The 24,458-nt window shown below is 39.4% G+C and overlaps 1 protein-coding gene across 1 annotated transcript; it reads right to left on the bottom strand.

Annotated features, from left to right (window-relative positions):
- Nucleotides 1-667: 667 nt before the first annotated feature.
- On the bottom strand, nt 668-23,682 carry htr7c (5-hydroxytryptamine (serotonin) receptor 7c). Its single transcript, XM_037257856.1, has 2 exons — nt 22,918-23,682; nt 668-2,564 (listed from the first exon to the last, which is right to left on the bottom strand). Exons 1-2 carry the CDS (start codon nt 23,382-23,384, stop codon nt 1,826-1,828), a joined length of 1,206 nt encoding a protein of 401 aa, XP_037113751.1. The 5' UTR covers nt 23,385-23,682; the 3' UTR covers nt 668-1,825.
- Between the last annotated feature and the right edge of the window lie 776 nt (nt 23,683-24,458).

Raw genomic sequence — 24,458 nt, 5'->3', positions numbered from 1 at the left:
CACTGCTCAAACTGCATAACAAACATTCACACCACTTCTTCCGGCTGTGCACTACAAAATGGCTTTATCAAGAAACTGGCAGACATTTATCACCCACCCACCCGTCTATGATTTAAATATATTCTGTCGGTGCTAGCAAACAAATCAAACACTGTCAAGCACTTCTGAAAATGGCTTCAAGCAAGCCTTTAAGTCACTGATGTCAAACTCATGGCCCGGGGGCCAGATACGGCCCGCGAAGACAAATTGTGCATCAAATTCGTGTCTCATTACTAGAATTGCAAATTGTCATCACTTTTAATATCTTTTTTTTTTTTTTTATATTTGACCAGTTTTTACTTGTCTGATTTGAAAACGAGTTATTTGTCAGTTTGTTTTGTAGCTTTTACTGTACATAATGAGGTGCTCATACATTTATTTGGGTTGACAGTCATAAGTGCCCTCCGAAAGAAGGTATGACTACAATGCGGCCCGCAAAAGAAATGAGTTTGACACCCCTGCTTTAGGTGTACCTTTGTCTGTATGAACCCTAAAGTCAGTCAGAAGGCAATCTTGCTTAAGAAGCCGGTGTGCGAATAACAAGATGTACGTAGCCTTTGTGGAGTGGATATGTGTGTATGAACCCAAACTGAACCCAAAATAACATGAGAATTGACCAGGACCACAGTGACTTTATAACTGGGTATTTCTTTATTTACAAAGTTAATACTGTAGATGCTTTGCCACTAAAGATAATGTCAGTGCTGAAAGAGGGCAGTTCGAGATCCACATCACATGATTGAAAAACAGCGATTGATTACAAAAAGAATATTGAGTCACATCAGCCCGGAGGTAATGTAGAGTATTGTCAAAAGTCGAGGTAGAATCAGCACACACTGTTTGACTGATGGCATGTGAGACAAGTTGTACAAGTCACCAAAGACTTGTAATGGGAGTGATATGTTGTGACGGTTCATCTCACATACAAGATTAGGGACACTCTTGACTACCAGTGGGAGCAGTCTCTGGATCTTATTGTCTCTTAAAGTGATACGTTGACTTGTTTTATCGAGGTCAGCAAGACAACTGTGGTGTGAAAAATAACAAGTCGTGGAAAAACTCAAGACAGAATTCAAGTGTGTGACAGTGTGAAACATGGAACTCTTATGGTGACATTTGACTATTTAAAATCCAAAAGTAACGTGTGGGACAGATCTTTCAAGTCAAACAAACAAATCATAGATATTTTTACTCGTATAATCCATGACAACTTTCATCGCCACACTTTAAATTATTGGTTGTTTTTTTTCTCATTTATTCAGTAAGACAACCTCTTTCAAACGATGACTTCTAACAGAAGTGCACAGGAAAATACACAGAATTTGTTCAACAGAAGAACTTAATATGCTTTGTGCCCGACCAAGTTTCTTTATTGAACATCATTTTTGTAGTATACAGAAATCGATTAGCCTCCATTATCTTTGAAGAGCACAAGATGATTGATTGTGTAACACAGCTTGTCACCCACCAATAAATGCACAAAAGCAGTCGACTTGATTATTTCACAAAGTTCAGTCTATGATTTTCTTTTCCAAAATAGCATAACTGTGTCTCTTCACACACGCACACACACACACACACACACACACACAGAGACAGCAATGATAACGCTGTCTATCTGCCTTCTCAGTGGGACCGGAAAGCTACTGACAGTGACTCACATTCTGTCAGAATGTGTTTTATCTACAGGCCTGCTGCGTACACGCCACAATCCACGAGGTGCACTAGTACAAGCGCAGGGCCACCACGTCTCGCTCTGTAAGTCACTGTCTGCTGCAAAACCTCTTTAGACCTTGAGGGCTTCGTGCACGCCCACCGCTGACAGACGGCGGTTGATGTTTCGGTATCTGCAGCGTAGAAGGTCACGGTAAGTGGAGCGTAGGTCTCGATTGAAGAAGGCATAGATGAAGGGGTTCATTAGGGAGTTGGCATAACCTAACCAGAGCAGCGTGCGCTCCAACCAGATGGGCACACAGCTGCACACGACCCCACAGATGAAGGGCCTCGCAGTGGATAGAATGAAGAATGGTAGCCAGCACACAGTGAAGACCCCCACAATAACCCCCAGTGTTGTGGCCGCTTTCTGCTCTCGTTTGAAAATGGAGATGTTTCTCCTTTCACGGTTCAGCAGTCGGGACAGGGCGGCGCACTCCTCTGCCACACCAGGAGGCTTTAGGCCTTGCATTCGTAGCGCCTCATTAGTCACCGTTTCCAGGCGCTCCCGGCGAGAAAGGTCAGTGAAGCGGTGTTTGGCACCACTTTTGCGGGCTGCCCGGAAGATTTTGTAATACATGAACAGCATTACCAGCATAGGGATGTAGAAGGCTACGGCTGTGGAATAGATGGTGTAGCCAATGTCTTGGCTGATGAGGCACACGCCGGCCGTGTGGACGTTTTTGGCCCAGCCACAGAAGGGGGGCAAAGTGATGGATGCTGACACCAACCACACACCCAAGATCATCTTTGCCATGAGCTGACCATTTTGTCGTGCTGGGTAGGTTAGGGGCCGTGTGATGCCCAGATACCTGTGCGGGGGACACAAAAATACCATTACACACTGTCAGATGCTCAGAAAAGAAAGACCATCATTCCAACATGCTTATTTCTGGTACGTCACTCTTGACTTGGCCTGAGGTCCTTGGTATGTAACTTACTGCATTAATTTGAATCATTTCTTCATCCTTATTACTCTGTTATCTTTTTTGTCACTCTTAACTTGGTCTGAGGTCCTTGGTATTAATTTGAATAATGTCTCCATTGTTGTTATTCTGTCATCTTTTTTGTAAAAAAAAAAAAGGCTCAGATTTAGTGTAAGTGTAGTGTCAAACACACCGTGCCCTTTCAAACAAAAAAGTTTCAGGAAGAGCTCAGGCAATCTAAAAATGCCAAGTGCTCTATTAGCTCTTATTCTATGACATTCCATGAGAAATGTAGCTGCTAAAGAGGGAGCCATCAATCAAGTAAGCAGCTCTGTGGTTTCAAGTAGCAGCTGAAGGAGTGTGGGAAAACAATGATGCCGGAAAGCTTACAAAAGCTTGAAAAAATAGCTGCTATATTCGCAAAATGCTAAGACTGTGTATATTGCAGCTCACTGTGTTTTGGCAGCATGCCCTCAGCAGTCTTCATTCAGCATCAAATGTATCATGATCCAAAGTAGTATGTTTAGATTTACGTTTACATTTTCTGTGGTTTTTGCTCTGGAACAGGCAAGGTTTTGGGAGCAGGAGACATGAGACAAACTTAATTAAGTTCGGCCATCCTCGTGAGATGTGGAATTTGTGACAGTTTAAAAGGAAGTTCTGAATATATTCGTTGTGCACTAATATAAATCACAACAGAAGAGCCCTGCAAATTACATTTTTAGAATTAGATTATCCTGCTTTTGTAATTGAGTCTGTTTTGATCCTATCTTGAGCTCAAACTAATAGTCAACTGCAATCAGGCACTAAAATTTCAAATACGTGGGATTAAAATGCATTTAACTTGAATTAAAATGGAAATAGAATACAAAACTACAAGTTGGGTCAAATTGATCCAACTTCCTGGATTATTTTGGCCAAAACGACCCAACAACTGAATTCTTATTTTGCAAAACAACCCAAAATTGGGTCAAATTCATCCAACATCCAACATGGAAGACGCTGAGATGTGAATTATGTTCCACAACATAGTTTATAAGTAAATTTGCATGTTCTCCCCGTGCCTGTGTGAGTTTCTATCAGGTACTCTGGTTTCCTTTCACGTCCCAAAAAGCATGCATGGTAGCCAATCGACCGTTCCAAATTGTCCGTAGTGAGTGTGAATGGTTGTTCATGTATGTGAGCCCTGCGATTGGCTGACGACCAGTTCAGGGTGTCTACCGCCTACCACTCTAAGACCGCTGGGATAGGCTCCTGCACACCCGTGACCCTCGTGTGGTCCTGAAAAATGGATGGATGGATGTTATAAGTATATACACAAGGAGATTTATAATGGATTTTCAGTAATGCAAGACTTCTCCCTGAATACATGTTTTATTAATGAGGGTTGTGGTCATTTGTGGTGTGGGCGCATGCGGGTGCGTGCGTGCGTGTTTATGACTCATCTTTGGCCTGTTTGATGACAGAGTTGCTGCACCTATAATGAGCACTTGTATTTGGTTCATGAAGACCTAGGCTACGTTCACACTGCAGGTCAGTTCCAGGTTTTATGCCAATATGTGACATGTGATTATTTTTATGGATATGCAAACAGTACAATCCCCTTTTTTTTTTTTTTTTCTCAAAATCCGATGCAGGCCCCCTTTCATATGTAGACATCCAATGCATCTGCAGTAGGCTTGGGACACTTAGGCTGCACACATTCAACCCGCGTAGACAGCTTTGACATGCAGCCATGACATGACATCATCTTTAGTAGCCTCAATGAAATGAAGAGAATTAGAATGCATGTGAAGGTGAAATAATGACGAGGGTGGTGTCATAATTCTGCTTAAGCCCTGGCCATAAATTAGCACTTATACTCCTCTCTAAAAGTATTGAAACTGTGAGATAAATTGTTTTATTTTTTGACATAGACTGAAAACACCCAAGTTGGACATCAAACTATGAATGAGACAATAGAGTGACATTTCAGTCTTTATTTCCATCACTCTCACAATAGCGCAACGATAACCACACTTAACGTTAGACTTGTGCTGGGTGTAAAAATAGGGCCCTAAATCTTCTGTCCCATATTGATCTTTTGATGTTGAACCCAAATGTATTGAGTTTACAGCATGAATAAAAGAATTGACCACACTCTTTCAATACTCTTGGATTTTTGGATTATGTTGAAAGACTTGAAGATTCACACCACGATGATGCAACATGAGGAGCGTGAGAGCTCGGCGTCTTGTTAAACGATACTTTTATGCAGCCACAGAGTCAAACCGTCAACCGCAAGGTTGTGGATTGAGAGCACATTCGACATCCTGAGCCAAGCTGCCCCTAGACACAGGCAGTCTGGACAAAATAGAAAAGTGATTTTTTTTAGGTATGTCAGGAGTATTTGGGACGTATTCATGTAGAAGCCGCCGGGATTCTGCTGTCACAGACCAACTGTGTGGGCAAACTAATGGAGAATTCCATTACTTCCACTGGACTACCAGCTAGGGCACAGTGAAGTAAATTATTTTCTGCACCATAACGCTGTAATCGGCCATAGTGTGCAACAGCCTCCTGTCTCTGAGGGTATCTCTCAAACCTTTTATGTCTGAGAGGGAATACGCGGTGAAATATTTACCAAGCTGTGGTTGGTTTGGGTGGCAGTGAGGTAAATTTAGAACAGCAAAAAGAGGAACAGGGCAGTGAGGAAGTACATCTACTTTTCCCCCATGGAAACTTTCCACTCATCTTTTCATCTTTAGACTTCCAATGGCAATCAGGGAGAGCTAAAATATGCTTTTGAAAATGAGAAGTGGCCTACATTTCTTTTTAGGTATGTCATGCTCAGTTTGTCTCACAAGAAATATTTTGAGATTGTTGACTGACTACTGCTACTGTCACTTCTTGTTTTAGATAGATAAAATATCTTTGTATAAAAGGCTGTAAGACATATTGGTGTGCTGTGATAAGTGTTGCCTTTTGTGCACATTGCCTTCATTTGCTGGGCCTCGAGTCATGTAACTGCGTTCCGTGTGTGCTGACGCTGTGTTCCCTGTGCATGAGCAGTTCAGTCAGGAAAAGAGCAAGTTATTTGCTCCAAAGCCATTAAGATTTGATAAGCCATACTGACACCTAATATATGCTGAGATTTTTTTTTTCTACATTTTACATTGTGTATTTACTATGATCCACATTTGACTGCAGACACTGCATGATGACAACATATTACAAACAGCTCTTCTGCTCAATCTGAAAATGAGTTGCAAAGTTATTAACTACTGATCAATCAATCTATCTATCAAAAAATTGGAATAAATTCATATTCACGAATTTTGATACAGTAATACCTCCTCATAGCTGAAAAGCGGAAATCTTTTATTTGAGTATTTTATAGTCTTTGCAACGAGGCTTACCACCTGTCCTGTAAACCCTCCTATCACCCTTTTACTGGCTCTCACAGCAATAGAGATAAGTGACAACTCTTAGTGCCATAGTGATAGGCGCATTCTAAAAGCCATTGTGACCATCATTGTCAGTATTGTGACCGAGGTGTATAAAGTAAACATGCAGGTATCGTGGCATTTGCAGAATGCAGTGGAATCGAAAAGAATGAACAAGGCTAACTAAAAAGCTGCAAATAAATCCAAAAGGATTTAGGATATGAAGTCCAAGATGTTAACCTTCATCCCAATCGAGTTTTGAGAAGTGGTAATATTACACATTGCGACATTACTAGTTTGACCACAACACTTTTTCCATTTGCATGGTCGTAACCATTTTTTCGGTTTTCATGATCAAATAGCTTTTCGGTAAACAGCTTTGGCTACTATGTAACCCGGTAGCATCCACAAAAGCTACATTGTCCCAGGTAGTACTAAATTTTAAATGCATCTCTTCTGTTTGGCGTCATGGAGTGGGATGAAAAATATGCAGCTGGATACAATGGCAGAAGCGGGGCAGAGATAGGAACAATTTGTGAAGACCCATGGACATACCTTTAAAAATTCTTATCAAATTCTCTGTCACAAAACAGTTATGTTTCTAGTGAAATACCAAAAGGAAGCTTCTTTCAACATCTAAGACGCTAACACAAATTCAACACATTCAGGTACCAGCTAACGTAGCACGAGCTCGCAACATGTTTTCAGCAGCATTACAATAATCTCTATGTATGTCAGAGTGTGCGTGCATGCATGAATGTTTTTGTTATTTGTAGTCATCACATTTTGGACCCTAGATCGGTTCTCACCGTCACTCCTTGGCACCAAAAGACACAAAAAAATAGGTATGCTGAAATTATCGTATTTTTATCTGACTACTGATGAGCAACGGGCCACCCCATACACCTGAAATCATACCTGGTGTTGTTTTAGTCAGTGTTCTCAATCTTTAGGTGACAAAGAAACAATGACAATGAAAGGGGCATAATCAATAAGTTTAGGTGATCTCAAATTTTTTTTAAGCCTAATCATTCAGTGTCCCTCATCCCTAGGTAGATGCCGGAAACTATACCGATTCTCATTGCTCTTGTATCCACAGAATTAACTTCTTCTGGTTGTTCAAACATGTTTGCTCTCCAAGAAGACCATGCAAGACAAAGTCTGCAAAGTTGCAATTTTATTGAGCTACATCAAATTGAAATGCATTCAGGTGTTAGATAACTCTATTTATTTTTTGACAGTGATGAAGAATACAAGACCATAGTGGATGCTGAGTTCACTGTGGAAAACCATCATATTTGTTGATGGAGTCAGTCCAGCTGGACGTATTGCTGGCCAGGAGTCATTCAGAGCTGATGCTGACGTGGGAATGAGACAATATTTGTCAATGGGAGTCGGTCCAGCTGGGACAGCTGGCAAGGCACCGTCACCGAAGTATTGACTGGTAAACCCACAAAAATCTTAGGCAATGGAAAAAGTTAGTAATTAAAGCCTACACCTGTCTTAAAAGTTCCCACAGGTGAAAGTGTATATCAGTAAGAATTTTTTTAAATTTAAAAAATGATGCTGCTTTGAAGGTTCCAGTAAGCATCATGCTGTAGAGATGATTTTCAGCATTAGGAACTGGGAGGCTTGTCAGGATTCAGGGAAAGATGAATGCAGCAATGTACAAAGTAATCCTGGATAGAAATCTGCGCTAGAGCGCTCAGGACATCAGACTAAAGCAAACATTTACTTTCAGACAGGACAAAGCCCACAGTCAAGATTACATGGGAGTGCCTTCAGGACAACGTTGTGAATGTCCATGAATGGCCCCGCCAGAGGACAGACTTGAATCTGATCAAACATCCATTGAGAGTTCTGAAAATGGCTGTCAACTGACTCTCCCCATCCAATTTGATGGCGCTTGAAAGGTGATGTAAAGAGAAATGGGCAGAAATGCCTAAAGATACTTTGGTTCTGCCAAGCTTGTGGTATCATATTCAAAAAGACGAGGCCATTATTACTGCCAAAGCTGCATCTATAATTTAATAAAATAAAGTCTTGAGCAAAATGGTGTGAATACTTATGTATTTCATAGACAAGACCCAATAAGCTTAAGCATTTGTAGGGGGAATTTGCACCCTCTTGTGGAAGAGCCCTCTATGAGTTAAAGGAGCGATGCATACTGATTTATGCGCATGTCACAGAGTTGACATTTAATCATTGTTTTAAGCTGTACTGTCGAGACCATTGATATTTCAATCTCCAATTCAACATTGAGAAACTTGTCCATTCTTTTTGTATCCTTAGTTTGTTGTTTGATCAGCGAGGGCACTGTTTGTTTGCTCAGTGAGGGGACTGTCTGTTTGCCTATTTAACAAGCTTTTTTGAAAGCTAGTTAAACTAATTAGCATGCCTTTTAAAGCAGTCAAGGTGATATACAACCTGGCATACAACCTGGCCAAAAAAACATCGTTATTCACAAAGAGAGTGCCGAAGAACGCACAAGATCCTTTGCTTTTATTGTTTATCTTGTTTATCCTGCTCATTCTTTGCTATTCTTTTCCACCATAGTTAGTTTTCCTCATGACATATTCCTTGCAATTCTCAAGTAGCTTTAGAGAATAAATGTTCATAAAGCTGCATTGGGGATTGTCTTTGTGTGTGTTTAAATAAAAGTTATTAAACTCCAAGTTTTCAAAACAAACTCAAAATAATTTAACTGTTGCGGCCTTCTAATCTATGACTGATTTCAGAGGTTTTCGGAATTTTAATTTTTAAGAAAAGAACGTAGTGCTCCTAGTGGCGTTTGAGTGTATTGCAGATCGTCGAATTCCACCAGCATGATTTAACAACAAACTCAAAATAATTTAACTGTAGTGGTCTTCTAATCAATGACTAATTTCAGAGTTTTTTTGCATTTTAATTTTTAAGAAAAGAACGTAGTGCCCCTAGTGGCGTTTGAGTGTATTACAGATTGTAGCATTCCACCAGCATTAATTAAATAATTCATTGAATTAATAATCAATTAATTATTTATGTGATCTAATCATTAATGACTCCATAGTTGTACTAGGTTCATCTTGTTTTTTCTTTTTCAATTACTTCACTGGTTCTTCTATATCAAACAAATTGTTTTTAGGTTCATTTACCTGACATGTTTCGGCGGGTTCTTCCGCCTTCATCAGAGTGTCACTGATGTGATTGTGACGCGTCTTTATCAGCTGATGGATGAAGGCGTGGCTCACCTGTCAGATTTGACAGATGAGCCACGCCCTCTGCTGTCCGTTCACCTCTCCAAAATGCTGTTCCAGGTTGCAGAGAGCATGTAGGCTCCCTCGGCCATGCAAATCATGCAATAAATCATATATCGGGGAGACAGGGAGGAACTTCATCACAAGAAAAACGGAACACAAGAAGGAATGTGAGAAGGAGACAGCAAAAAGACAAACAAGAGCAATAAAACTACAAGCAGAACAGGAACACTACAAGTCAGCCATCACCGACCACTGTAAAAGAGAAAACCACATCATGGACTGGAAAAAAGCCAGAGTCATCCGCACTGAAGACAACAAACATCAGCGTTGGATCAGGGAGGCCATTGAGATCCGCAAGCGGGGCCCGAGGACCATCAACAGGGACGAGGGAGCCTACATGCTCTCTACAACCTGGAACAGCATTTTGGAGAGGTGAACGGACAGCAGAGGGCGTGGCTCATCTGTCAAATCTGACAGGTGAGCCACGCCTTCATCCATCAGCTGATAAAGACGCGTCACAATCACATCAGTGACACTCTGATGAAGGCGGAAGAACCCGCCGAAACATGTCAGGTAAATGAACCTAAAAACAATTTGTTTGATATAGAAGAACCAGTGAAGTAATTAATGACTCCATTTTGCTACATCACTCGTGTTTTTACTGTATGTATTATTTCAAGTTGTTTGCCCAACGTTGCCCTGAAATTGCACATTTGATGCACTAAATACAGCACTGTGTATAAAAAAGCCAATACATTATTCTAATCTTACCTGCTTATCCATCAGTGACCTTTACTAAATTGGATCAGTATCGTCAATGTTATTTGACTGTTGTCACAGCTGTGTTTACATGGCGATAATGTTACGCTATTTGCCAGTAATCTTTCAAACTAGTGTATGTGGAGATGCACAAATGTGACAGTGTGTGTTGCAAGCTGAGTACCTATGAATGAATTCATTTTTTTCTCGCTACACAGAGCAAGGATAAACATTCGCTCTTGTACTGAAATTCATGTCATCATTTGTTTGGTGAGAGCCAACAGTGCTTTGACAGGGACATAGATACCATTTCCATATTTAATGTACTGATTTATGGCATCTTGTGTAAAATCATAGGATGTTTAATGTATTTTATTATGCTCAATCTAAGAAGCTTACCTTGTGATATACATTTTGTATATAAATGTCTAGCATACATAGTAATTCATTTGAGTTGCTCCTGCAATTGTAACGCATTACTAGACTCTACCTGTACCTGTTATATTACAAAAACATAAGATGTAAGTCATTATAGTCCGTAATATTATTCCATATTACATTATATTGTTATCGCGTAAATGTAATATATTACTGTATCCCGTTACTTTTGTAATGCGTTACCCCCCCCCCCCCCCCCCCCCCCCAATGACTAATGTCATGAACAGACCTCAGCGGGTCTTTCTGTTTTCGTCATGTCAAGCACTGCATACTCGGGCAAACTGCAATCGCTCTGATTTTGATGTAAATGAAGTCTGGCGCTACTACCATCCCACAATGGTGGACAGAGGCGCAAAAGCTTCATTCCACCCAATTCTACCTGATCAAAGTCTAGCAAAATACAAAAACAAGGAAAACTCCACCCATGCGCACAGTTTGACTGTGCTTTTTGCTAGATGAGCTCAGCATGAAAACAGGGCCCATAATGTAAATGTATTGTAACAAGCACATTTCCCCGTCGTGGGATCAATAAAGTTCTATCTTATCTTATCTTATCGGACTAATATTTTTTTTTCTTAACCAGTCTGCTATAACTGAAAAATAATATGTATCTAATGTAATTTAATTTTTTTTCCTAATTAAATGTGAAATATAACCAATGTATAATGTAATTAAAATGTAAAAAAAAAATCTACCCATCCTTTTCCGACACCGCTTAAGCTGTTCAGGGGCATGGATGAGTTTGATCTTAACCTAGCTGACTTCAGGTCAAAGTTGCAGGACACATATAAAAACGGACTACCAGTCACTCTCAAATTTACATTATCACCGAGTAGGAACAGAACCCACGCTGCCACGATACCAAAAGTGACTAAACCTTTTTACATTGGTTATTTTATGACTTTTTAAAAGTCTTACGTCATCGCATGCTTTTTCTATGTGGTCCATTTTCACAGCAATCAATTGAACAGTTTGCACAAATATACTGTATACAAAACCAACGCCCACAAAACTAGAGGAACGATGCATGAAGGAACAAGCAATTAACTTTCAACGGCATATATTTCAATCCATTAGACCAAACTGCCATCCCCTACCTGTTCTGCATCCTTTCTTAAGCAGAACATAGCCTTATAAGGTTAGGAATATTCAGCAGTCAGAAGTAACAGGATGATTTTAAAATGCACTATAACTTTTACAGGTGAATGTAAATTGACCTTCTCTAAACTTGCGCACTTGTCTAACTGATCAATGTTTCAGAACTTTTAATACAACTTGCAGCGCTCTAACAAGATACACGGCTGAATTCACACCAGGTGGTTGATCCGTGAATCAACCAACCATGAATCAGTTAAAATTGGTATTTAAAGTGTCCTCTTCATATAGCTGTTCAAATTTTGATGTAACAAGACCAAGACAGAATATAAAATTTGATCAATTGGTCCTCTGGCTTCAAAAATGATTTTTTCAGCGGGAAATGGTCGCTGAGCTTAGTGGCATCTGCAGGTTGCAACAGAGATACAGAAAGACCGTAAGACTGGAAGAGTCACAGAAAGTCATAGAAATGAATGTCCTTGAAAATGTATTGGTTTCGAAGTTCACCTCCTGAAAACCGAACAACCCTAAATGTTTGTTTATTGTGTTTACTTAAGCGTGTGTATTGTTACGATATAAATAGTGATAGTGATGTGACCCAGTTTGTAACTGAAAACGTTTGAAAACCCCTCCACCACAGTAAGGTGGAGGGGTTTTCAAACGTTTGCATGTCCTAGTGATCCTAGGAGCTAAGATGTCTGGGGCTTTATTCTCCTGTCAGGGTCACCCAGAGCAAACAGGTCCAGTGAGGGACCTGACAAAGCACGGCTCACAGCCCCTCATGATGAGAAACATCTAGCCCGGTACTTAATGGATGGATGGAACGTTTCTAAAATGAGGTAACTTTTCCCATTGAAAAAAATGAAAATGCAATAAATCTGTTCCATCTGTTCCAAATCACATATACATTTTATGATATATATTTTTTGTGTTCATTTTGTGTTCATTTCTACTCTACTGCAAAATATGACCACAATAAACATTGTTGCCAAAATATTACCCAGACTGTAAAACTGAACATCATTTTCTTTTTTTTAAGATTTCTTTTATACATCTTTTATAGTTGATGTCAATTGATTGCAGGTATCCCTAAATGCCTAGCAAACTCTACATTTGACATTATATTTCTGAGTCGAACGTAATACTCTAATCTTATGTCCTTTTGCTGTCCTACAAAATAATGACTTGTAGGTTGCTATTTGAACCACTCCTGGCAAGATGCCTTTCTCTTCCTTTACTCAACATCTTTCCTTAAAGGTCAGGAATAAATTGGGTAGACATGAAGAGTTCCTCTAGTCTAAGCTTATTTCGTTTTCAGGTTTTTCTTTGACCAAAGGGTTGCAACAAAAAAGAAGGGGTACTTCACACTGCCACTCTGATATTATCAGACAAGGAAACAGAGGAAGACGTCCTTGCTAACGCCTGCATATTCGCCTGTAGCACAAATACTTTATTCAAAGACATTTCATTCAAATTCATGTCTTTATTCAAAGACACGTATTCTGCTATGATGTTACTGTTTTAATGGATTTGGTGACTTAGTGTTGGGATGCAAAGTTGAAGCGATAGGGGATTTTAGTTCCTTGCAGGAATATTCAGTATTAATGCAAAATTCATGGATGAATAAGCATTTTCATTTATTCTTTGAAATTTGCTCTGAGGCAATGGCATGTGCTTGCTTGTTTAAGATGAACTTGTGTTGTTTGTGCACGGAAAGTTGTGGATACAGTGAAGATTTGGACCGAACCCGACCACAAATGGCAAACTTGAGCAAATTATTGATGCCCCAAATTACATATACATATTGTCTTATTTTTGACTCAAATTAATCATGAAAATAAACAATATAAATATAAAAAATATAAATGTATAAAACACCAAACAAGAATAATATTCAGATCCATTATAGCATTTTTCCTCTCTTTCTATCACTCATCTGAGCTCTAATAAGACCACAGGATTTTTGTCTCCTCAGTGAAACAAGCGCACAAATACCATTTTATTGACAGGCCTATGAATTGACTGACACCTTGGAAATAAATTAATAAATGTTTCCACGTACCCCTCTGGTTGAGAAGCACTGCTTTAAACCATGAATTTGATCCCAGAACACTTGGATCACATTTCAAATACTTACAAACCTCTTAAAACATTGCTTACAGCTATGCAGATACTCACGTACAACACCTGTACCCATCAACAATTCTTATATTGATGATGATTGTAGCAGTGCAGTCTGGTCTAAAACAACAATTTGACTATACTGCAAGGTGCAGGAGTTACATCAATGGTGCCTGTGCTGATGCTTCGTGGGCCACTGCGTGCGATGTAACAGTTAGTGCTAGAATGAACAGCGCTTTGGCGTCTACTGACCCGAAACCGCTGCATCCGCAGGGACAACACATATCAATGAACTTGACAGTTTAAAATGTGGCATTTCCTTCGAAGATATTCAGTACCTCTCCAATAAAAGATAAGATGGATTCGATTCAATGCACTTGCATTTTTTGGAACAACATACATTTTCTCATTTAAATGAGTTTTCGTTACTCCCTTCATTTGGAATACACTGCAGCTACGCAACCAGAACACTGTCATTAGCTTTGGTCATTGAAAATAAATGTCGACATTGTCAGGGTTTTCCAGATTATCTTGATCGTATGATTATTTTGGAATGTAACCTGTCATAAATAACCTAGCTAGATTAGTTTTATGCTTATGTTGGAATGTAACCTGTAATAAATAACCTAGCTTGTCCCATCCTACACAACGTCGTAAAACACCCCCTGCTACGTTTTGACTAGAGGTCAAGGGCTTTCTCTCCATCCAGTCCACTCTAACCCCCACCCTGTTTCTCTTAATAAAAATGCTCTTGCAAGAGGCCAGAGTCAGACCTCATTCGATCATCGCTGTACGCACAGCGACGAATGGACTCTTCACCTGCAGGTGTTTAAAAGGACTTACTTGTCTCCCGTGTGGTTCTTGCAAAATAAGTGAGTGAGCACCACTCTAACAGACATGGTTATAAATGAGGTCATTAAACTGGACATATTGTCAGTAAAAATGATTCCATTATACATTTAATTACTTTAACTGTCTGTGACATGCTATCATCATAATACCTCAAATTATACTACTGTACTGTATTACATCACTGCAGCTACCTTTGAACATGCAAAATATGCACAACCTATCCAATTCAAGGGATCTTTGCTGATTGGAGAAAATAGAGATTTGAAAAATTGTAGGCTGCTTAATGTCCAGTAAGAAATTGACTAACTGTAGAATATGGCTGACTTTATAACAGTCTTTCGAAAAGTGAACCCAAATTCAAAAAAAGCGTATTGTGTTCTTTCCTCTTGTGGATTTTAAAACATGCTCACTTGCTTGTTTCAAATGCACTAAAATACTCTGACCTAGATCCAGTAGACAGGGCTTAAGACCTGAACGGTCAAATCACAGATTTTGTATTACCCCAAAGAGATAGTGAGAGTGAGATAGAGCTTTCAACACATCATACATAGATGGATGTTGACATATACAACGCAGGTGGTTGTCTTCCCGAAGATTGGCAGCTCACCAATGTGTTGTGGACTTTCTTATCTAAATCATCTTGCAGCGGGATAAACCGGTTCGGAGCAGTTGAATACTTTAGATGCATGGCATCTTAAACTGTAATCTATGATTCATTCATCATAAAATTTCTGTGACTACATTCAAAATATTGTGATGTTTAGAAGAGTTTAGAGATGCTCTGTCAGCCTGCCACTATTAAAATCAAACCAAGGCCTCAGTGAAGTTCGGCCAGATGACTTTGTCAGGGTTCACTGGGGCAGGAATTATAACTAGTGACCCAAAAATAGATGATGGGAGTTACCAATGTTTTCTTTATCCATTGCTTTTCTAAAGGGCTTGGACTCTTATTCGTGTTGCAGGTGGAGCCTTTTTTTAGTCCAGCTGACTTTGGGTAAGAGACAGATGGGTACAGCATTGGTTATTTCTGACAAATGAAATTAAGATGCATGCACAGTAAATGTTTTAGCTGTGCATTAATATAATGACAAACAGAGGTGTAATTTGTCATATTAATATAATGACAAATACAAATTTTGTCTCCACATTATGTAACTAGAAGTTGCAATCAAAACACTTGAGAGAGCCAACTATTTCATTCAATTTATTAAAAACAGGTTGCAGAACACTTTACGTGCAAACACTTTATTCTGACCTTGATCAACTGTTTAAACGTGGATTAACACAACCAGACTATTCGATCGGAAATCAAATTACTCCTGCAAGTATACGCTTCGATCGATTGAAAATCGGATTAGTCTTTCACATGTCCCAGTTACTGTGGCAGGACATTAAATTATACAGTTGCGAGTGGAAATCAATCCCACACTGGCTGTACCAAAATCAGCTCTTTGCACCACTACACTATCAGTGATCTATATGCTAAAGATACATATTTACAAAGAGGTGCAACATTGAGAAATAGACAGTTATCGTACACTGAGTAGATAGATGGAAATGAGCTAAACCTGAAAATTGAATTTCTTTTCATTTCTTTTCTTTTCTTTGAACAATATGGACCGAAAATAATGCTGTCTATGACAATTACAAACTAATGTGTTAAAAATTGAACTAAAATAGTTACATTAATTAATTCAAAGAAGAATGGCTCATAAACAACAACATTTGGGACCATAATAAGTCCTAGAGAACCTTGAACATGTTCAACAATTTTCAATGCCTTTCACAAGAACAACAAATTAATGGACAACTACAGTTTGTCTGTATTTGTATCTGTGTGTATGTACCTAATGTATTAAGTGACAATTGTCCTGTATTAGTTTACAGGGGCTCCACTGCTCCTACTTCCATAGAAAATCCCTCCATGCCATGGCCCCACAATACATAAATGCCCTCGATTTCTACACCCCGTTACAGACACCGCCGCCATCTGACGCTTGCTCGCTCTCCTTCCATTTCACCAGACTGCCGACGTTCTGTGAGAGAGCTTTCAATGCCAAAGCGGTGAAACAGTATGTGTGAATGAAGTGACAGAGAAAAAGCACTACGAGCTCCTTGAAAAAACACTGCGACTTGCTGCAGTGGATCGTTTTTAGGTGTGAATACATTGTGTTGTGTAATTAAATTACCCAGACATTTCATACCATTACGCAATGCCATGCAAAGAAGTCAAAGATTCAATATGAAAAATGTGGGATTCTATAGCGATATTGCAACATTCATTACGACAATCCAGGCATATTTCCATTGAAGATAGAATGGGACAGTTGAGAACTCATCAAAAAGTTGAATTTGCATATAAGTGTTATTTAATAGGACAAGCAATTTAAAGTAACATGATTTTTTTTAACCTAAAATTACTTGGTATCTGTATCGGTGATACTGGCGCCATTCACTTGATATCAATCGATACTAAAATCTCAGGTATTGCACAGCTGTACTACATAGTAAGCAGTAAGCTCTACAAAATAGCAAGCGACAGGCTTCATAACCTTGTTGGTCAATAATTTGCTCCTAATCACCTCCTAATTGTGTTCTTTTCAATCTCTGCTCCAAATTGTGACCTAGCAGCTCACGCTTCTCAGCATATTGTATGCGACCTCAAACCTCTAGGAATCATGTGCAAATATCACAGTTCTGGCAGAATGCTTCAACAGCAGACAATCTCACCAAGGGTCCATTTGTAAGCTGTTACTTGCACAACTGTCCTGACTGAAAAACATCTTGAAGTCATTATCGTTATAGCTTAGAGCAGTGGTTCCCGACCCCCGAGCCGCGGAACGGTACCAGTCCGTGGATCATTTGGTACCGGGCCGCTCAAGAAAGAATAAATAATTTGCTTTATTTCCATTTTATTTATCTGAGTCTGAACAATCTTTTTTTTTTCTTTAAATGTACCGGATTCTCTCTGCGACGTGAACATAACATTACCCATGTTAGGTTGTTGGTCCGATGTTATGAGGACGCAGCTTGTAAAGTTGCATAGAAGTACACAGTGGATTGACATTTATTATTATATTATACCATTGTTTATAAGCCGGTCAGATCATTTATTTAGTTGTATTTGTTCACCACACCTTAAAGGCCGGTCCGTGGAAATATATCTGGTCCTTGGTGCTAGAAAGGTTGGGGACCAGTGGCTTAGGGTATATCATAATTTTCCCACTTCTTAACTACTAATGGACTGTATGTTTGACATTACAGAGTGGGGTATTTGTACTGTACATCTAATAAACTACCGCTGCATATAATATATCAACTTAGTTACAGGTCAATTCTGAGGCACACTGTTTTCCACAAGCACAATTGATAATTGATGTCAGCATCATAACAATATTGAATTCACCATTGGAATACAAACTGCAGTCAGTGCCAAAGATTAAGTCACCATTTTTCACATCCAAAGCAAAGATAGCAAATATACAATTTGGAGTAACTGTTTTCACTTATATTCCTAATTGCTTTAAATATGTGCAAATCTTACTCATATCAGCACACACACACACAGAGTTAAATACGTATGTGTGACATCTTAAAAGTGAACAACCAATTATTTATGATGGCATTCTTTTTCTAAGTCCCAGAGGAACAAGAAGTCAACACAAAGCCTATTATCTTTCTGATTTGTAACTGTTTATTGCCCTCTTGTTTAGTATCGACTAATAATGGATCACAACATTGTAATGCCAAACTTGAAGCTTGATTTATGCAACACTAAAGTCACTCAGCACTTCACCCTTTTTATTCTTCTTGTCTCCGGAGATTGTTGAATAAATAGAGTGGCAAGTAGACAATAGTAAAGTATAGCTCTGATCACTATCAGCTTGCCGGTTATTAATAATCCATCATCCTCCATGTCAAGTTTCACAAGAGAGTGAAACATTCCCATCCTCCTGCTGCTGCTTGTGCTGTAGCTATCTAAATATATATTTTTTTGTTTGGTTAAAAAAAAAAAAACAAGGGTTTGTATGTACATAAATCCACTCAAAGCTGTGTAAGATTTCAATATAAGTAAGACTTTAAAAGGCAAAGATGGTTGTGATTTATTTTAGCTGACAAACACTTGAAAATCCCAAATTCCTTCCTGGCCTCATTTTCAGTTGTGTGGTTGCGTTCAAGAGGTTACAGATTAGAGCGGAAGGATAATTTTGATTGAAGTGAATCACAATACAGACAGCAATAAAATGCAGCAAAAAATAAAACTGACTTGTGGCCGGAAATTGTATTTATTTCTGTTGACACTGAGGCATGAGCACAAGTGCTTTGCTTTGGTTGGCTGGATGAGTGTCATAACCAGAAAGAGAAAAAAATTCACCAGTAGATAGATACATTCTTTGTCCACTCAAGAATGTCAACAATGAAACCGCATCATCTCCTGTATGTCATTAGAGTTGAGACTGTTTTGGGTTTAGGATCTCAAAATTTACAGAGGTTAATTTTTTTAATGAAGAATGTTACAATATATGTTTGACCATTCTATTTCCAAGATAGTAAAATGTCTTGAAATAAAAGAGCCACCAGGACCAGCATCCCAAAACAGATTATCAGAAGTTTCATTGTACATATTTTGGATTTGGACCTTTTCATTTTTTATTTTAAAACCACTTCACACGCACACCCAAGCACATGCAGCCTACAATCTGCCTTCAGGTTGTTTTGTAATAAATGTCAAACAGGTAATCAAACAGGAAACAAACAGCTGCAGTTGGTTATACAAGCAGCACTTACAAATGATTAACCAACCAAATTCTCACACCATATGTCTTTTGTGATTTCTGAAATTTTTTCATTGTCAAAACTTTGCAAGTGATTGCCCCAAGATCACGGGCATACACAGAATGGAATTTTCTTTCGTTTCTTCTTCGAAGATTAAAACTGTAGTCAGCATGAAATACTCAGAATGCTTTGTTGCATTAACTATGCTTGTGATCATGGATTCTCAAATATTGTCGTATTTCCTGACTCGAACATGCACTTTTTGGATTTTTCAAAGAATTCCTTCACAGACAAACTTCCTTTGAGCTGATCATGCTAGTCCTGTAGGAAATATCCAGTACTACACAAGGTGGAAGTTGGAAAGGAAAAGTGCCCGAGAGCAGAGCTTGGGCGTCACATCACATTACCTGAGGATGCATCAGCAATGTCAGGTCATGCGTGTGTGTGTGCGTGCGTGCGTGCGTGCGTGCGCGTGTGTGTTACTGCGGGTGAATATTCCCCAGCTGCACTCTCTGCAGGGACAGACTCACCTCACAAATTCTTAAAAATGTGAACATTGCTTCTTACTGAAATCGTTGTTTGATTTCCCATGCTGAGTGTAACCTACAGTCAACTTTTACAGTTACTGATATTTATATATGATATATTTTATCATCCAAACTCCAACGTTAGCGCCTTCATTCCTTCAGTACGACTTTCCTAAGACATCCAAGGAACTACAGGAAAGCACCCTCTCTTTCCACTGTTTTGAATAAATCATTTATGTTGACTTTTGAATTATTGAATGTGTACACTCAGGGAACTTGTAAAAAAAAAGTGAAGCCGAAACACATTTTATCTTATGGGAGGGTGTCTTCATACACCTCAATCTTAAAATTCATGCATGCAATGTGAATGACTTCATCTTTTCTCTTTATAACACAGACAGAAACAATCATTTCAATTATGCAACTGAATGTTAACTTAAGCAACAGAGGTGATGAATTACTCATCCATGTGTGGCCATCAACATTATGACATCATCAATCAGATTTTATATTGAAATATAAATGCCATGGGAGTGTATCATACAAATAAATTGCTTAGAAGTTAGGGTCCCGAAAGATGTATAAAATGTATTTGGAATTCTCTTATCAATTGGTCTGCTACAGTCTTAAAAAAATTTTTCATCATATCATGCCATACATAGTTAAATGGATGCAATTATAGAACAGCATAGCGATCTGAGAGTTTTCCAACCTGGATTTTGAAACCTAGTATCCCAGACACTGACAATGCCACTAACCAATCAGCCAAAGGGTTAAACCTAACTGGACAGTGCATTTTGTTATCTGTGGTTGTATTGTTACACCGTCCCGTCCTTCAGCAAGCATGTCCATGCACAGCAAACCAGCTCCTTCACTTCTTTATAAACACAAATTATTCGGGCAAAGAAGGCAGCTTCACTCATCAGCCAGCCAAAGCCAACCTTTAGCTTGACCCATGTCAGACGTGCTGAGGGAACCCTTCTTTGCCGAAAAGAAATAAGGTTAGTCCATCTAATGTGGGATACACTTTGTATGGGATTGATTAAGGGGCATTTGTCTGCTGGAAATTTTGATTTTTGAATTACAGAGTTCGGTAAAAAGATGTAAGCCACTGGTTTCAACAAGGGGGTATTGGTGACTTTTCAAACGTCTATTCTGGTGAGATGTCATCAGTTATCAGTGTTCCTGCTGTCCTATTAAAATGTCAAACTAACTATATCATCAGTGAAACCAATTTTGTTGTTGAACAAGGCCAAAAGGAATGCCCATTTACAAAACAAAATTTGCAATCTAGCAATTGTATTGGTGACTTCCATTTTCAGTGATCACTCATCCCGTCGGTACACTAAACAGAAGGGAATGTTGAGTTTTGTTTGTTAACCATGTTATCAATAGGATATCACCATTCATTTCATTGTTATCATTTTTGTATGTATATTGTATCTTTGTTGAATTGGAGCCAAATGTACCTATTCCAGCAATCAAGCTCCAGAAGGAAGAGAAGGGAAACTGCATGCAGTCCTATTACCTGGATGCTAATCAAGTCTAACTGAGGACAGCAACGAAGGATGGATGTCGGACCGGCAAAATTGCGTAAAGTGCCCACCTCTGCCCATAACTGAGCTCACAGTTTGCTATTTTCCATGGGTCTTTGTGGTGTTATCTGTCGCTGATTAGATTTTGGGCAGGAAAGGTCAGAGATACTGAATTCTACCTTAGTGGTCTCTCGGAGAACATCCTTATAAACCCGTGGGATTAAATATTTATTGGGCCTATGCTTCTGGCTCCATGATGTCAAAAGATAGCATTAACGTCCTCACCGAGAAAAGTCAACATTTCTAGAATCCTGACCAACCCGTATCCTGCAGATACATTTTTGTAAGTCTTCAATCACATTCAAAACAGCTATCCTATCATCAGTACTCACCATACCGCAGAAAATTATCTGAGTCCTGCTTTGATTATTATGTTAACTCCACTCTCATTTGTTTCGTTGTGATGACTGTACTGTTCAACACAATTGGTGTACGTTAATTCTAGCGTGTTCTAAGTACGAAAACTTTTTTTTCTGATAACAAATGCTTACTCGCTTGTAGTATTGAGCCATTCACATAACCTGATACGTAGTATTAGCAAAAAGAGGCCGGGTCTTATATACATTCACTAATGCTAATAATAAATGCATGTTGCATTGGGGTGTTAAGACGGACAAAAATCTATTCTACAAGGTAAGATGATGTTCATTGGTTCCATAATATATACATAGTATGTACTATAAAAGTGGAACTCATGCTATGACTATAAGGAATGAGTGCAAACCTTTAACATACTGTATCACTCAGCTCTGTGGCTTCCTTATCCACAAGTCTTTTTTCACCCTCAGAGTTTCATGCAGCTGTTATTACATTTAAATTTATCTTGCAGAAGAATCGATTAAATACCATTACCTCGACTTTTTCATTACAATTTCAGCAGGGAGCGCATACTCATTTGTCACAGGCAGACCCACCACCTCCCCAATAACTAGTGCGGAAAGCATCTAAGTATCCTACACTTTTAACCCAAAATAATTAAGTTGTTTTGGCACTGACAAAATTCAATCCATATCATGAATTGGAAATGCTGGGGAGCCATACAGTATGTCCTGAGTGCACAGGATGGGTGAAATTTACTTTAAAAGTCCTGACTCCTGCAGTTGATCCAAATTACACTTCCCACGCCTCTGGTCAAGCAGATTAATTAAATGTGCCGTAAATTAATGAGTGTGCGTGTGCATTTGCTGCTCCAGTGAGTGTAGCAATTAGAATATCTGCTGATCTGAATTTTGCCTCCCCTGGCGCCAAATACCCCGTTATTAGATGCATTTGACTCCCGGTTTATTATCGGCGGATGAAATTTGCTTACTTACACAGTGTAACCTGTTCATTGAGTCCAACTTGAGCTCAGGTCGGATTCTTTAAGGCAGGCGCGCGCATATGAGCAATTTACGTTTCGTGACGTACTGTACCTGTCCACGCTGATCACACAGAGGGTCATGATGGACGCCGTGCAGCACATTACATCCATGCCGATGAATATGTTGCAAAAGACCTCGCCAAAAAGCCACTTGCCCCCGGTGAGGTCAGTCACTATAACAAATGGCATCACCACTATGGCCACGGACAAGTCGGCCACGGCTAAAGACACCAGGAGGTAGTTTGAAGGCTGCCGTAATTTCTTCACCACGCACACCGCAATTACGACCAGCGTGTTTCCCATCACCGTGACCGCTGTGATGACGGCCAGCATCACTCCGATGATGATCTTCTCCGGGCGCCTGAAATTCAGCAGCTGCTCCCCGCACGACTCATTCCGCATGGTTGTGGGTCCGATGTTCTGCAGGACGTTGTAGAAAAGCTGCCAGGTGCCATTAGTAACTTCAGAAATATCTTCCTTCTTGTTCAATGGGAGCTCAATGCCTGAAGTGTTGAACATCACGACAACGCTACTGAATAAAGTAAAGGCACAATTCGCCAGCGCACTCCAACGCGCATATTGGGATGTTGGTGACCTGCTTTCCAATCCGATTCAGTACATTTCACTTCGAGACAGTTGCAGATTCACTTCATCAAGGCGTTCGCCTTCGGAGCAGAACACAGTTTTGGGTGCTGGTGGTTTCCGGTCCAAAGATAGTCCGTCTCACGGAGCGCAATACCTTGTTCGTCCAAAGCAAAGCAACAGTAAGGACAATGTGAAGAGATGCGTTCATGTATGACTTGCGACTCTCTCTCTCTTTCTCTCTCTCTCTCGCTCTCTCTCGCTCTCTCAGAGTGATTCATATGATGATGAAAGAGGGCGCTCCAAATACGGATGAGAAATTATTTCGCTAGTACTCTTAGTATTGGGTATAATGATAGAATGTACACCCTTAAAAATGCTAGGTTACAAACAACCTAATTTGGGTTACATATTGGACTGGCACAGTAAATTGGGTCAAACTGACCAAAACAACCCAAAACCTTTTTTTTTTTTTTTCAAAACAACTGAAAGTTGGGTGGAATTGACCCAACTTCTTGAGTTGGTCCAATTCTTAACCCACACTGCAAGGAGAGCATTGCACAACAATTTGTGAAAATACAGCACACATGCAAACATGTTTTGTTGTTGTTGTTGTGTTTGTTGTTTGTTTTACAAATTTACAACAAAGCAAAGCAATGAAACAGTTCTTTATCTAAATTTTAATTTATTTGAGCAAGTACTGTACTACTACTCAAAATCTCTCTTTACATGAGCCTATGAATGTTTTCCTGAACACAAATCAGTCTCCCTGTCCCCTTTACAGAAAAACTGTTCCAAAGCATAATGTTTTCTCCCCCTGCTTTAGTAGGTGTGGTGTTCTTGGTATGCAACTCGGCTTTAGTTTTCCCCCCAAACAGCATGAGTGGAGTTTGTGCCAAAAAGTTCTATTTTTGTTTTATTGGACCACATGGTTTCAAGCTTCAATTAAGCCTGGACATGAACTGTCTTAAACAGGGGGACACTGCAGGATTTGAGTCCCTGTTGGCGTAG

This window comes from Syngnathus acus, chromosome 9 (assembly GCF_901709675.1).
Source record: "Syngnathus acus chromosome 9, fSynAcu1.2, whole genome shotgun sequence".
NCBI lineage: Eukaryota > Metazoa > Chordata > Actinopteri > Syngnathiformes > Syngnathidae > Syngnathus > Syngnathus acus.
Note: the sequence above shows the minus strand (reverse complement) of the source record. Positions and strands in the feature narration are given on the sequence as shown.

Coding starts and splice junctions, on each gene's coding strand:
- htr7c (XM_037257856.1), bottom strand. CDS start 23,384: ATGTTCAACACTTCAGGCATTGAGCTCCCATTGAACAAGAAGGAAGAT. Junction 2,565..22,917: donor TGTGTGATCAGCGTGGACAG/GTACAGTACGTC, acceptor TCCCCCGCACAG/GTATCTGGGCATCACACGGC.